Source organism: Lichenostomus cassidix, chromosome 3 (genome assembly GCF_008360975.1).
Source record: "Lichenostomus cassidix isolate B80296 chromosome 3, HeHo_3.0, whole genome shotgun sequence".
Lineage (NCBI taxonomy): Eukaryota > Metazoa > Chordata > Aves > Passeriformes > Meliphagidae > Lichenostomus > Lichenostomus cassidix.
This window is the reverse complement of record NC_139483.1, coordinates 35,014,597-35,028,920: the sequence shown is the minus strand read 5'-3', so window position 1 is coordinate 35,028,920 and position 14,324 is coordinate 35,014,597. Positions and strand designations below refer to the sequence as shown.

Genomic DNA, 14,324 nt, shown 5'->3' with positions numbered 1-14,324 from the left:
AATCAATTTGAGGAAAGGGAAATAATATACACATACTCATGAATATTGTGCATGGAAGACATCCAAGAGGCCCCTACTAGCAACTCCTTTTAAAGAGGCTATTTTATTTATTCTTCATGAAAATTAATTATAGTTTCACGCAGCCTTACCGCACTCATAAGAAAAAAAGTTATCTGGGAGCAAAAACTAAACTATGCCACTGACCCAGAGGTGAAACTTTCCAGGGATAGAAATGGCAGCAATTTTATACCCTGAAAACAAAGACTAATCCAATACAGTGTTCTGAAAACAAGAACAGTTATTTAAAATATTTAAAATAGTTAACAATTTTTAAAATATTCCTGAAATAAATGCGACATTTTAATGTCAGAACTTAGTAACATTACTTAAAGCAGGCTAAAAGAAACACGAAGACCAATTTTTTTAACCTTGATGTGGGAAAAAATCATTTTAGTTTGAAAACCTGAAAAATGCAAAATCTGTTTAAAAAGGGATTGTATCAGTCTTGATGACAGAATATGGAAGGTTACAACAGATGGAGAAAGTTAAGGGTCCCATTTTTAACCCATTTTTTTCTGAATATCTGTGTATGCAACAGAGGAAAGCTAGATTAACGGAAACACAAAAATGTCATTTTACTGAGATATTCATTTTTACAGAATGTTTATATACTGAGAATTCTTGGAATGAAAAGTACATAAATATAATTAAAAACATAATTAAAAACCTTTTGAATTAAGACATTTAATAAAGAAGAGAACTGGATGTTATATCTTAGCACTAGTGCTTAGTGCTCTTGGAAAAAAAAGCCCAACATTTACATGTCAGAAGATAATACAGATAGCAGTAATATAAATAAAGGCAAGCTTCTGCCTGAATGCATAAATAGCTAAACCTTGAAGCAATATCGAAGTCTGATGGAGTACTTGTTAGAAATAAAGTATGTTCAAGTCAGTTTTCCTTTATAATCTGTTGCCAATTTAGTTTCTGCAATACCACCCCTGCATAAGCAAACATATTTCAACGCATCACATTCACAGCCACTGCAGAAATATAACAGAAACTAAACAGATCATGTATTTCCTTACTCAACAGGAAATCAGTATCCCATTCTTCCAGACATTAAATGAAATTGCCTGAAAAAAAGAAAGCTTTGGGGTGACCTAATTGTGCTCTTCCAGTACCTGAAGGAGACCTACAAGAAAGATGGAGCGAGATTATTTACAGGATGTGTAGTGACAGGACAAGCTGAAGTGCCTTAAAACTCACTGGGAGTAGGTTTAGGCAGAGAAATTCTTTGCTGTGAGGGTGATGAGGCACTGGAACAGGTTGCCCACAGAAGCTGTGGATGCCCCATCCCTGGAAGTGTTCAAGGCCAGGTTGGATGAAGCTCTGAGCTACCTGTTCTAGTGGGATGTATCCCTGCCTATGGCCGGGGGGTTGGAATTGGGTAATCTTAAAAGTCCCTTGCAAGCCAAACCATTTTATGATTCTATGAAATGGTTAATAGAAATTATGAGCACTGTATTTTACAGGTCTCTGAACTCTGTCAGTGACAGCAATCCTATGAGCTTCATCTTGGGCTGCAGATGGGTTAGACTGCAACCTATTATGCATGCACACTAACATAGAATATAGAGTTCTGAAGTAAATGGAAACCAAAATTTGTAAGACTATTTCAGTATCATAATATTAAATATTATAAGCAAATTCTTTTTAAAAATGAATGAAATTAGATTCTATTATTTTTACTATATATAAAGTAAAAATGAACTACTTTTCCCCTCAGAGGTATCACACTTCAAAATTTCTGCTAACTCATTTCACACCCTAGAATGTTTAGTACACTTGGTTTCCAGTGTTACTTATTTAGTCATCAGAAGATGATATTTGAATTTCAAGTATCAAAAATCAAGTGAAAAATAAGCCTATATATACACACTGTGTGAGCCCTAAAAGATAACCCAAATTTATAAACATCTATTTAAAAAACCAGGAGCAATACTGTATCTGAATTAGTTATTTAGAAATACAACCTTGCAAATGAACCTAAGGCGGGACTTCATGAATTATGGAAAACATGCCACAATAAGGCAGCAGAGCCAACAGTTTTACATTAAACTTTTCATATACTCAAACTTCCCCTCATTTCACAGTTTACAGCATTTACATTGCTCATGGTCCATACCTTACTCCCAGTGAAATTCTAAATTCAATCTCTTGTACAGATTTAGAACTAGCAGAGAGTACTGATATGTTCTTCACTGACACACTGCAGTGGTTGGTATTTTACCACAGCTTTAACCCCAAGAGAAAAATCAAAAAGCTGTGCTGAACCACCAGTGAGGAGATTCCGGACTGTCGCACTGCCGCCAGGAATGATACATACATCTCACTAAAGGAAGTTAGGGTGTTGATTAGTTATCTATATAAAACAACAGCAAAATAAATTAAACTGATAGTCCTAAGTTCCATCTCCTACATTCCTTTCTGCTTCCAAAAGCTCTATTTGAATTAGCATTTTTGTACTAATATTACCACAACTCACTTGGCACTTCAGAGCCTAACAGGTTACTGAGCATCCAAATCTACTGTTAGTATCTGCCAAACACTCTGCTATTTCCAAGATATGCAACTTCTACTTTTCCCTAAGGAGGGGAAATTTCTAAGCCATTTATAAGCATCTTTCTTTGATCCAGCTAAGAACATATCCCAAAATAAACACATAAAAAGTTTATTGATTGCAAATGCTCTTTGGCTAAATGCCTATATTAGAGATATCTTCCCCATCCAAACCCAACATTTCCAGCAGGAAATGTCTTAAGCAGAAAAACAGTAGCTACTTTTAGGACACTGCTGATCTAACTGAAGATGCTGCAATAGCAGCCAATAGGATGGATGCTTAAGGCAATTCATTCCAGCACCCCACCTAGCAGATGTGTTTTGGCTATTTGTGAAAAGCAGTGACAGTAAAAAGACAGCTTATCAAAACCCAAACATACCTCACAGAATTTCTGTAACAATGCAGGTGGCAAAAAATCCTGAAGCTTTAACTGAACAGGAGGCCCAGTCCAATTGCTTTGAACAAAGAGCTGCAAACTGCCCACACCAAGCAGAAACATCAGCCTCTGCCTGCAATATAGATAAGAACAGCAATTAGCAACATATTACATTTTCACTTAAGGCTACAAGAGCTGATTAAATCTCATGCCAGCTCAAAACCCTCAGCTTAAAAAAAAATTCACTCTCCTGTGAGGAATATACAATGAATGCAATATTCAAGAATGCACACAGGAAACTAAAAGGTTTGGAAATGTGTTTGTTCATAAAGGTTGTAATTAATGCCAAACATTTTGAAGGCAGAGTTAGTTCATGTTTCACAATTTAAGGCTGTACATAACTATCATAGATCAGAAGATTAGCAAAGGATGCATACAATCCAGTATTTGTCTATTGCATGGTTGTCATATTTTCTTATGATACATCTAAATCTCAGGATTTTCAGAGAATAGATACAGCACTAGCATACGTTCCAAATGAGCAAGTTTATATTTGTTTTGACATAGCTGTTTATTTTCACTCCCTCTAATAAAAAAATTAATCAAATCAAAAAAATTCAGAACTACCATCTCCAAGTGGGTTGAGATACTTTGGCAGTAAATAATATCCCATTCAATCATGGTTTTTATTTTAAATACTAGTAACTTATTGAAAGATGAAATTAAGAGACTTTGTTTCATGTCTGAAACTAGGTATGGCAAATTTTCTTTAACTACTAGACTAAGCTCATCTTTCATTACTATGATATTATTTCTTTAGGACACCATCCATGTGGTCTGCAAAAGGCAGGGCACAATCTCTCAGAATTTAATGGTCAATTTAACAGGTGTAGGCTTTTAAGATTTATATACAAACTTCTGCTTTGTTTTATTATACTTTAATGACTTAGAATCTTATTGACAAAGGCCCTATCACACAGAGAACAGGCCTCCTAACTACAAAAAGCTAACATTTTAATTGTGCAGGTTTGATGTAAACATTGGTATGTTAAGGAGCATAACTGAAACAGAATAATCTAGTCCTTTCTTTCTGTTAAACAGAAACTTTGAGATGCAAGAGCCCTCCAACTGAAACGAAAGAATAAAGTGTTATACAACCCCTTAAAAACGGAAGTAAAATAGAAAAGCCACACACAAACAATCAGCTGGTGGGCAAGAATGCAACAAAAGATGCAGAACAATAAGAAAGCAGGGGTGGGGAACATTTAATTGAAAATTCAAACAAAAGAACCCATCCTTCCGGAGAGTCAGAGAACAAGGACCGGCATAAAGAATTCTTGTCAAACAAGACAAGGTAACACTTACTAGCTGTCATTATTCAGCCAGTAATTATCTACTAGAAAATATGAATACATATCCAAGATTACCGTTAAACTTCCAAATGACTCAAGAACACAAAGCACTAACAATTACTGTATACTAAATTATCACCATTACACACAAAATATCCACATTGGTATAGATTTCCTAATTTTTCTCCCACGATAAATTAGGCCTCAAAGCTTTTGGAAGATAACATACAGAAGAATCAACCATCCCTGCACTGTGCTTTGATACGCATACTCTAGTCTTTTTTAGACAATTTTCATTATTTTATCAGTTACATTGTTTCTACTAGTAACACTTTATATTTTAGCATTACTGATATCTATCTGGAAGGCAAACTTGCTTGAAGAGACACAGTTTCAACCATGCAGAATGCCGCTGGAACAACTGATAACCAAATCCATTACTTTGGCTGCAATACTGTTTTTCCACTGTTTGCCATCACCAAATTATTTTTTCCCCATTTTCAGATTCGTGACAAACTCCAAGTCTCCTTATCACTCACTCTGTATCAGAAAACCAGTTTCAAGCTATAATCCCTCCAAATGCTGAACTGCCTTGCCTATCCTCTATTTCTTTTCCAAGAGAATTCATTCTGTCTCCCTGACTGCCCTTCACACTTCTAATGTAGACCTGCAGATGCTCACCTGCCAAAGGCTGCCTGAAACCTGCTCTTTTGTGCTGCCTGAAAAGCAACAGAGATACTGCTACAAATGTCACCCTTACTAGGGTGATCCACATCATTTATTTTGCGTTTACCCTTTGACATAGGTCTGAATCCACTCATTTTGTTTTTCTTTTCTCTATGTGAATGGGGGTGTTGCTGCCTTTTTTCTTAAAACTGTTTACACCAAGTCCAATTGTTTTCCATGATGCAAAATTACATGTTTATATATACCCTAATATTCATATCACTGTATGAAATCTTCTTCAAAAATAAAGAATAGTGGATTTGTATTTGAAAGAATAATGGATGTGCATATAATTCTAGAATTTATAAACAAAACAAAAGAAAAAATATTCAATAGTCAGGTAGTGCTCAAGATTACAGGTTTCTGATCTTTCTAGTGATGTGAGAAATTACAGAAAAGTAGCCAAAAGTATTCACTGTCTAGCTTTGCTATTTTTTCAATGCATAAGCATCAATGCAAGCTGCAGGACCACCAAGAATTTCTTCATTTTCATTTTTTATTAAATATAGAACACCAGTTAACCAACCATCAGATGTTCCAAGAGAAATACCATTCAGTGTTCAGGCTGGGAAATCAAAACAAACTCTACTGTATGCATTTCTTTTGCCAAGTTTGGTGTTCACTTATATATTGAATAAGGTAAAAGTAGTAAATACATATTCAACAAAAAACAGTGTTAGAGTTAATTTCCTTGTTCCTTTAGGTTTGCAATCTGCACACTATTTCCTTCCACTCTTCAGAATCAAACTGTAGATCAGGCAAGGAATATACCTACTTCATATGGAGCTCAGGAATAAGAAAAAAAAAAGGCAATCCCCTCTACATAGTTAACATAAATCCTATTGCTTAATACTCCAAAATCTGATTTAAAATACAGCCATGAAGCTACATTTTCAGCAGAAGATAACTGTTAAGCATTGAGGTGAGTAGCAATAGCAGGAAAAAAGTAAAAGAAAACATAACCTATTCAATACATTTTTGTAAGGAATGCTTAATTTTTAAGCCATAAAAACTAGAAGTGTCATAGTGAAAACATGTCTGGGGCAGCAAAAAGAAGGCAAGCGGTCAAAAGGATAGAAAAGTTGCATCAAATTTTAAAACACTACTAAATTACTTTCCTTACAGAACCATGGATTTGAAAGTGGAAAAAGTTACAGGCTATGTCGAAAGAAATTAGAGTCTAGATCCAAATTTTGAGCTGTTTTGCCCTCAAGCTGCTCAGTCTTAACTTCAGAAGAAGAACTCCTTAAGAGTGCTTTTAACACTATTACAAAACCATACTTTGCACTGCATTTATATTGTGCTAAAAGAATAAGATTCACATTACCCAACTTTCTGTTTCCCATTGAATTCAACTCCTACTGTGTTTTCAAATCTCCAGAATTATAACTTACAGTTCAAGAAAAAAAAAAAAATCATTTTAACTTATCCCATCTAAAAAAAGTCACAGGAAAACCAGCGTCTTACTACATTTTCTGGACTAGAACTTAAAAGGTTTGATACATTTCCTTTGAATTGGTCAGTGGCAAAAGAAAATTACATTTTAGGCATTAGAAAAACAGGGGAAAAAAGTTTAATCATAAGCAATGCAAGGTCGGAATGCAAAAGTTACATTTGTTCCTTCCAGAAGACAGTCACAGGACATAGGAACTGCAAGCAGGAAAAGTAACTATGCAACACATTTTAACACAGAAAGTCATCAAAGACCAAGACAGCAGAGACTCAAGTGCTGTGCAGAGCCTACCTAAAATAGAAAATTATCTCTTTCAGATAAGCAACTTCAGTATAAGTTTTTCTATAAGAGAAAGTCACAACTTACTTCCGTCAGCCCCCAAAACTTCTTAAATTATTACTAATGGAGCTTGAAAAATTCACTTGACTGCTACAAGCAAAACTGTTTCTGACAGACACTGATAGGTTTTGAAGACTCTTTGCTTTCATTTTGAATACAACTTCAGGCTTTACTTTTGTGCAGAAAGCCCTCTGTCTGCTTCTGAAAGGCTAAATATTTCAGATCTGCCTCCATATCTGGATGGGAAAGGGGGCTTCTAATGCAGCCCAGAGCTGCAGAGCAAACAAGAAAAACCTCAAAGACCAAAGAGCTCGAGTGTGAGCAGGCAAGGAACAAATTCCTTGCACTATAAAAGGATACATACAAAGTTCCACTGGTACAGATTATTATTACCTTCAAGAAGCTGAATGGCTTTAAAAGGCAGCGACACATATTTCAAGCAATAATTAAGATCAGGATTTGGTATGTTTCAAGTCCTGACTGATTTTTCTTTCCTTGCCACATTATTCAAAATAAATTACTGCAAGGTGACAGAATATTGCAATATTGAAAAATTTTTCCAGCTAATACTTAACAGTAACAGCACAAAGTAAGGGGGAAAAACCAACAAACAAAAAACACCTAAAGAAAAACATGCATGGGAAAAACCTCTGAACACTCCAACTCAGAAAGCAGAAGTGTATTGTATCATGTACCACACAAGATGAGTTTTGGACACACTATGATCCCTAACAAATCTCAGCAAAATTTTTCAAATATGTCAACTATTTTTTTGCCCTGATATTTTAGCAAATACTCTTAGGTTTATGTCTGTCATACCAAACCACACATATTTGTACTCAGCCAACACTAACTGGTAACAACTACCTTCCTCCTCTTACTTTTATTTTTTTAACCTTTATCTTCCCTTATCTTTTGTTCTTCTTTCAGCAAAACGTTTTCACCTTTTAAAATATAAATATATATATATATACAAAGCACATGTATAGTTCTCTGTGTCTACTATCCCTAGCATGACAGATTTAAGTCTGTTCATTATTTGCACAGCAAACTGTAAACAGTAAATTCAGACTCCTTAGCAGCAATAATTAGCATACACAGTACAATTAAAAGAGACTCTATCAGAGAAAGTCTTGGGAATAAAATTATTAATTGTTGAGCAGCATCCATGAACACCCCACAAATTTTAAGAAGAGTAGAACAACATTTTATAAGTCAGACTTAGAAATACAGGCATTGCTTGGACAGTAACACTACAAGTAGCCACGTAAATGTAATACAACATTTCAGAGAGAAAATTGCTAATAAATTGTTTGATCATATATGTCAACATGAATTTACATTTGTGGCTTCTTTATACCACCAGCTTCTGAGGTAATCGCTGCAAATAAAGCTAATGTTTTCAACAAACCCCCAAATCACAATATCATTGCTGTTTTCATTGGTTAGTAATGACTAGATGCCCAAGGGAGTGGGGGAAACAACCCAAGAAATTTGTTTTCTGCTTTCCTGTCAGTACAAGTATTTTGAAGGCCCTATGTCACAAATTATACATTTTTAAATGCTTTTTGTAAAAATCAAACATAGCCCCTTATTAATCTTCCATATAATAAACAATAATTCCCACCTTTCCAGGTTATCAACCTCTGCAGAGCAGTCCAGGTACGCTAGAACCTGTTTCTCCAAATAAGTGTCAATGTTCTCCTCTGCCACAGAAGATGCACTGAAAACATTATGAATAGCTGAATTTGAAAATATTGCCTCGTATTTCCCATCAAACATCAACTGCAATAATGATCCACTTTCTGGAAGAGAAAAAAAAAAACCCCAACATGGAAATCAGTGTCAACTTTGAAACAGTTTTCTCTTTCAAGACCTATTAGTCTTATTCAAATTAAAATATACACCACTCTCCTTTTAAAGAATGTATCCTCATTTACCTTGCAGGGAAAGTACAGCTGCATTGAAACTCAAGAGCAGCACTAGCAGGTGTTGCTCCATTCAAAATAATTCGTATTAAAGTTACTGCGAAACACAAATGACCAGATGAATGTAAAACAAAACTTGCACTGAAATTTCAAGGAAAATAAATGGATGGCCTTACAAAATACTTCAATTATAACAAGAGGATTTTCTTCCTCCAAAACATTTTAAATGGACACTAAAATCCTATAGATAAGACAGTAATTTCCTAGACTAGAGAACTGATTTAGGGGAAATGCAACGAATCAAAATGATTCAATATTTACCAAGTTCAGTGAATAAAGTCTTATGCAAAACTGCAGAAACTGCTCTGTCCTTCATTTACATGCTTAGAATACTCACAAACAATGGGCAATGAGATTTTATCTTTACAAAATAATTATTTTGCTATGAGAACTATACTATCTCAATGAAAAGTCTGCATATATAGAGGATTTCTAGGAGTAACTATTAAGGTGGATTTAGACCCATGACTGTTTCTTAAGCCTGATTTCGAGACAAAGGGAAATCAAGAAATGCTGTACACCTAATTTGTAAGAGGCTTTAGTCCCATCAAGTTCTTGACACAGGCTACAACTTTATTCACAGAAGCTATCTTCAGATATTAAACAGTGCAATCAATACAGCAGCTGTTGGAACAATGTGACCATGTTTAAACCTGCTATTCTTGAGCAAAACCATTATCTGCCTACCCTACAGCTGTGACTACAACTCATGCAGATGTACTAACTGGTTTCTGGCTAGATGATCCAGATATTGGTAATGGTGCAGCTGAGGAAATGAGAGGTCTACATAGGGTAAGTGCCTTAATATTAATCTGAATATTAATCTGCAACTGGGGGTTGCAGCTCCCTGCACTCAGTGTTGCCATAGCTGCACTAACATCAGTAGCCAATATAACACTAGCACAGCTATGGATCCACACAAGCAGCAGCTGTGCAAAAAAGTAAGCTGAAAACCAACCTCAAGCTCATCCAGCTTAACAAGTGTTTTAAATTTTAGAAATACAGGAACACCCAGGGCAGAACCACCTTCACTAATAGCAATAGATGACTCTGTAGGAACGGGTGACAGAGAACTCATTCTTCTAATGGCTCTGCACCATACTGTTGACCAAAGTTTACTTCTGTTCTCCACAATGATCTACTTCTGAATGATGTAAGAGCTAGTGTGTGCTGTGTATTATTTAAAAAACAGTACCTGGAAGGACACATACAAAAGAATAGCAGTGGTTCCACAACACTGCTGACACCATACCCTCACAATGAATAGCAATAACAAGAAACTTTCTCCAATCCATGCTTTGGAGACACTTTCTCTCACCAAATGACAACTTCTTTATATTGGATTATAATTGCCCACACAGGCAATGCTGCAGTTTGTATAATAACTAAGGGCTGTGAGGACACATGATGGTGAATGAAGAATATTGAGGTTTTTCTCTTTCCAGTAATATAACTGTAAGCACATAAAATCTGCTTTTGATTCTTTGTGTAGCTTTTTATAGAACACTATGTGAATTTAAGATTACAGTTTTTAAATTTATTTTCACGATCATCAATAGGAAGGGCCCATGTAAATGATGACTAAGAATCATCACAAATCCCACCATTTTCCATCTCTACTGCAAGATGCCTTTCTCCAACAAGTTTTCCCTACATCTTATAACAGCACACTACTTAAAAGTACCACAAAACAAACCAAAGCTAACCTCCCACGGAAAAAAAAAAAATCATAAAAACCTGACACCACAAACAGCATGCACAACTCTCTTGAGAAAATAAGACAGATGTGACACATGTCAGTCAAACCAGCAGCCGTTCCTGGACAGTACAACGATTGAGGTCAAATGAAATGTCACATAAGGAAATAAGAGCCGATTAGCTCTGTAGGGTTGTTTTCCAAACTTCAGTAAGTGCTTAGGTAAGGATAAATGAGACTTGCAGTATGCTACAACATGGCACATGACTTGAGCAGAGCTGTATGTGTAGCCTGCCTGAAATACGGCAGTACCTTTACACGACAAAGGTTACATTTTATAAGCTGCTGCGCTCCCCTGCAGGAAAGCTGGGTCTAACCAAGTCCCCTCAAGAGACTATTTCCCATTGAGGCCTCAAGCAGCTGTGACCGAGAAACTAATAAATACAGAGCAGGCAGCTGGTGCCAGACCCTTCCTTCCCACGTTGTGTTCCAAGAGCGCGTTTCACCTCACTGCCAAGCTCCAGCAGCAGTGCTTAGGAGCCTCCCGAGTGCCGGCGTGAGATTTTGGGCGGTGGGTCTGCCGGCACCGGCACCGCTCGCACCGAGCGCGGCCAAGGCACGCTGCGGAGCTCCGGCCGCTCCTGCCGCCTCAGCCCTGCCGGCAGTGCCGCCCCAGCTCCGCCAGCCTGAGGAGCCCACGGCCTCCCCGCCCTGCCACACGGCAGCAGCCCCCGGAACCGAGCGAGGAGCAGACAGGGCGCCGGGGGGAACATGCCCGCGGGGGGAGGGAGCAGTCAGCCGCGGCCCCAGCTCAGTGCGGTGGCTCCGGACACCCACAGCGAGCGGGCACCTTCCCCACGCCGGGCCGGGACCTGCCCTCACCTGCGGCCGCGACTTCGCCCTGCTTCCACTCGAGGGACTCGGCGGCGCTGAGGAAGCCCCTGAGCAGGGCGCGCTCCAGGGCCAGCATGGTCCCGCCGCCCGGGCCCGCCCCGCTCCCCGACACCGCGACACCGCGACCCCCGCGCCCGCAGGGACGTGCGCGCTGCCGCCGCCAGCCCTCAGCCCATGTGCGCGCAGCGGCCGCAGGGAGCCGCCATGACAGCGGCGCGGGGCACGCCGGGAAGGCGCGCTGGCCCCGCCCCGCCGCGCGCTGCCGATGGCGGCGTGAGGGGAGCGCGGGGCGGCAGGGCGGGCGTGGGAGGGAGCGCCCTTGGAACCGGGGCTGGCCTCATCCCCGGGCAACAGCTTGTGAGGCAGCGTGGGTGGGCGCAGGCACGCGTACGTATCCATATGGAGCTTGCCTGGGCGATTCTCGGTGGAGATTCACGGAAGAGGTCGGGTTGGAAGGGACCACAGTGGTCAGCTGGTCCAGTGTCCATCATCCATCCTCCCTGCTCAGGCAGGGTCATCCCAGAGCACATGGCACAGGATTGCATGCGGACAGGTCTGGAATGTCCGCAGTCAGGTAGACTGCACAGCCGCTCGGGACAGTCTGTTCCAGTGCTCAGTCACACCTACAGTAAAGTTTTTCCTCACGTTTAGCTGGAATTTTTGTGCATCAGTTTCTGCTCGTTGCCTCCTGTGCTATTGCTTGGCACCGCCGAGAAGAGCCTGGCTCCATGCTCTTGTCTCCTCCCTTCAGGTATCTGTACATGCTCTGGAGAATCCTGCAGGATCCCGGGTGGTGCAGCCTGAGGCGCCCAGCACTGAGGGCAGGAAGGTCAGGACCATGCTTTGGTCACCCCTGCGTTTATTTCAGCACCTGTCCAAACGCAATGTTGATAATACTAAAATTAAAATACCTATTGTGAGATTTTGTGCTTTTTATTTTGAGGGAAAACCTCAACATTATTTTCTGTGAATAAATAGTTACTAAATGTAATTCCTTGGTAAAAAGGATTATTTTGCTGTCTTTCTGTCCTCTGCTACTTCCTGTGGGGTTTTGCCCTTACAGTTCAGTTCTGGGAGCATCTAGAAACATCTAGAAGCTGCAGCAGTATGTGGGCAGGAGTACCCATGGCAGGAATTAGTGCACTCCTGACTGGCACTGGACTGATTGTTACTGCTGATGTGAAAGATGGTTTGGGATGTTTGTCAGTTGCCACAGACTTACTGAAATCTGCTGCTTAAGTTTGCTTCCCTAAAATACTTGAAGAGTATACCTTTATTTCTCAAAGAACAATCAATATGTTTTGTTTGCTTCTAAGGATAGCTTCTGCCAGTTGGCTCAAGGGGAAGAAAGTCTTTGCAGGGCTGTGTAGTGCAGATTTCAAGATTTTAGCATGGTTCTGCCTATTATTTCTAAGCAGGAAGGAGCTAATCAAACTTTCTGATACAGGAGTCTTCTGTGAATAACCTTCATCTTTAACTTTTTTCTGAGAGTGTAAGAAGATTATCCATATGAAGTGTGCTACTGTGGGATCTGAACTAGCACATTTAATACCACCTTACAAAACACCTGTGCTGCTGTACTGGTGCAGTATTTATCTTCTGTTGCAGGGTTTTTTTCCTAAAGCTTTTTGAAACAGGTGATCTTTTGGACTACAAAAAAAATGCTAACTGTAAAAAAAAAAGAGTTTGTAAACTTCAAGCAATTCATAATAGCATAGATTTATTATTATGACATTTTAAACAGAGAGCTGCTGTTTCTAAAAGCTGCTGTCACATTATTTTTAAACTGATCCTCAATTCCATGTGCCAGGTCTCTGGTACTGCTGAGGAAAGAAGCAGTTGTGTTGTGTGCCATTTTTGAGCAGTAGTTGATTTGCTATTTGAGGAGTGGGGAAAGGGGAGGAATTGTCAAGGAAAAACAGGCTTATTGGTGTTGCAGGATGAAAACTTGCAGGATTGTGCAACCAAACTTGTGCAATTCTAAGGAGCATATTTGATGCACCTGGTGAGAGGAGGGGAGATGCAAGGCTTGAATTGGGGAATTCTATCAGTTTTTCCTGCTTTGGCTCTGTTAGTTCAGTCAAGCTATATCCCACTAACTAGTTGGTCTTTGTGAATCATCATATTTAAGGTTACATCACCTTTAGTTACAGCATCAGAAACTTCAACCTCATTGCAAGCTTGGCCCCCAGCAGACATCAGCTAAACGTTCAACCTGTATTGAGTTTTGCTGAGTTAAAGCACAGGCTCTCACTGTAAGGAGGGTGGGGGTCCCTCAGAAGGCTCCCAGCACATCTGCAGCTTTTCCAGGTACATTTGCAATTTAAAAATAAACTGTGGCTTGCAGGCTCGAGGTGACAAGGGCAAAAGGTTGGCAATTATTACACAGCTCTCGCGAGCTGCTGGCAGGATCTGTCAGGCTTGGGATGGACCTGATGCTTCACGTGGGTTGCAGTTGCTTTGCTGCACTCACCAAGCAGCTTGGTGCATCCCTTGAGTCTCCCTGACCACTTGGCCAACTTGTGCTCTGGCTTCACCAAACCCCAAAGAACATGATCACTGGGCAGTCAGTGAAATGGACGTAGAAAAGCTACACTTCAAATGTGCTAAGATAATAGTGGCTCAGAAATTCTTCTCTTACTTACAACTTTATAAAGCAGTAACAGGGAGAGTTAGTGGAGGCCACTGCACAACCAAAAAGAATGATTCAAACCAGTCATTGGGAATGTACAACAAAGAACATGGCCAGTTGCAAATAACCCTGCACAGCTCTTCTCTGGTGTTGTGGCAACTCTTCTAGAAGCTGACATTAATCTTCATTGATAATTTGGAAAAAAACATATATTAGTATTACTGTATCTCTTTTTTTATGGTGTC

The 14,324-nt window shown here is 39.4% G+C and overlaps 1 protein-coding gene across 3 annotated transcripts in view; it reads right to left on the bottom strand.

Moving 5' to 3' along the window:
- TTC27 (tetratricopeptide repeat domain 27) overlaps positions 1 to 11,674 on the bottom strand; it is a 112,392-nt gene extending 100,718 nt beyond the window's left edge. Inside the window, exons 1-3 of one of the 3 annotated variants that reach the window (XM_085055264.1) lie at positions 11,436 to 11,674; positions 8,497 to 8,674; positions 3,003 to 3,132 (exon numbers count right to left, since the gene is read on the bottom strand). In XM_085055264.1, coding sequence (XP_084911390.1) covers positions 3,003 to 3,132; positions 8,497 to 8,674; positions 11,436 to 11,523 — 396 coding nt within the window. In that variant the 5' untranslated portion in view covers positions 11,524 to 11,674. Of the gene's footprint in view, positions 1 to 3,002; positions 3,133 to 8,496; positions 8,675 to 11,435 lie in introns of those variants that run through there. The other 2 variants (XM_085055263.1, XM_085055265.1) reach the window with 2 other exon arrangements.
- Between the last annotated feature and the right edge of the window lie 2,650 nt (positions 11,675 to 14,324).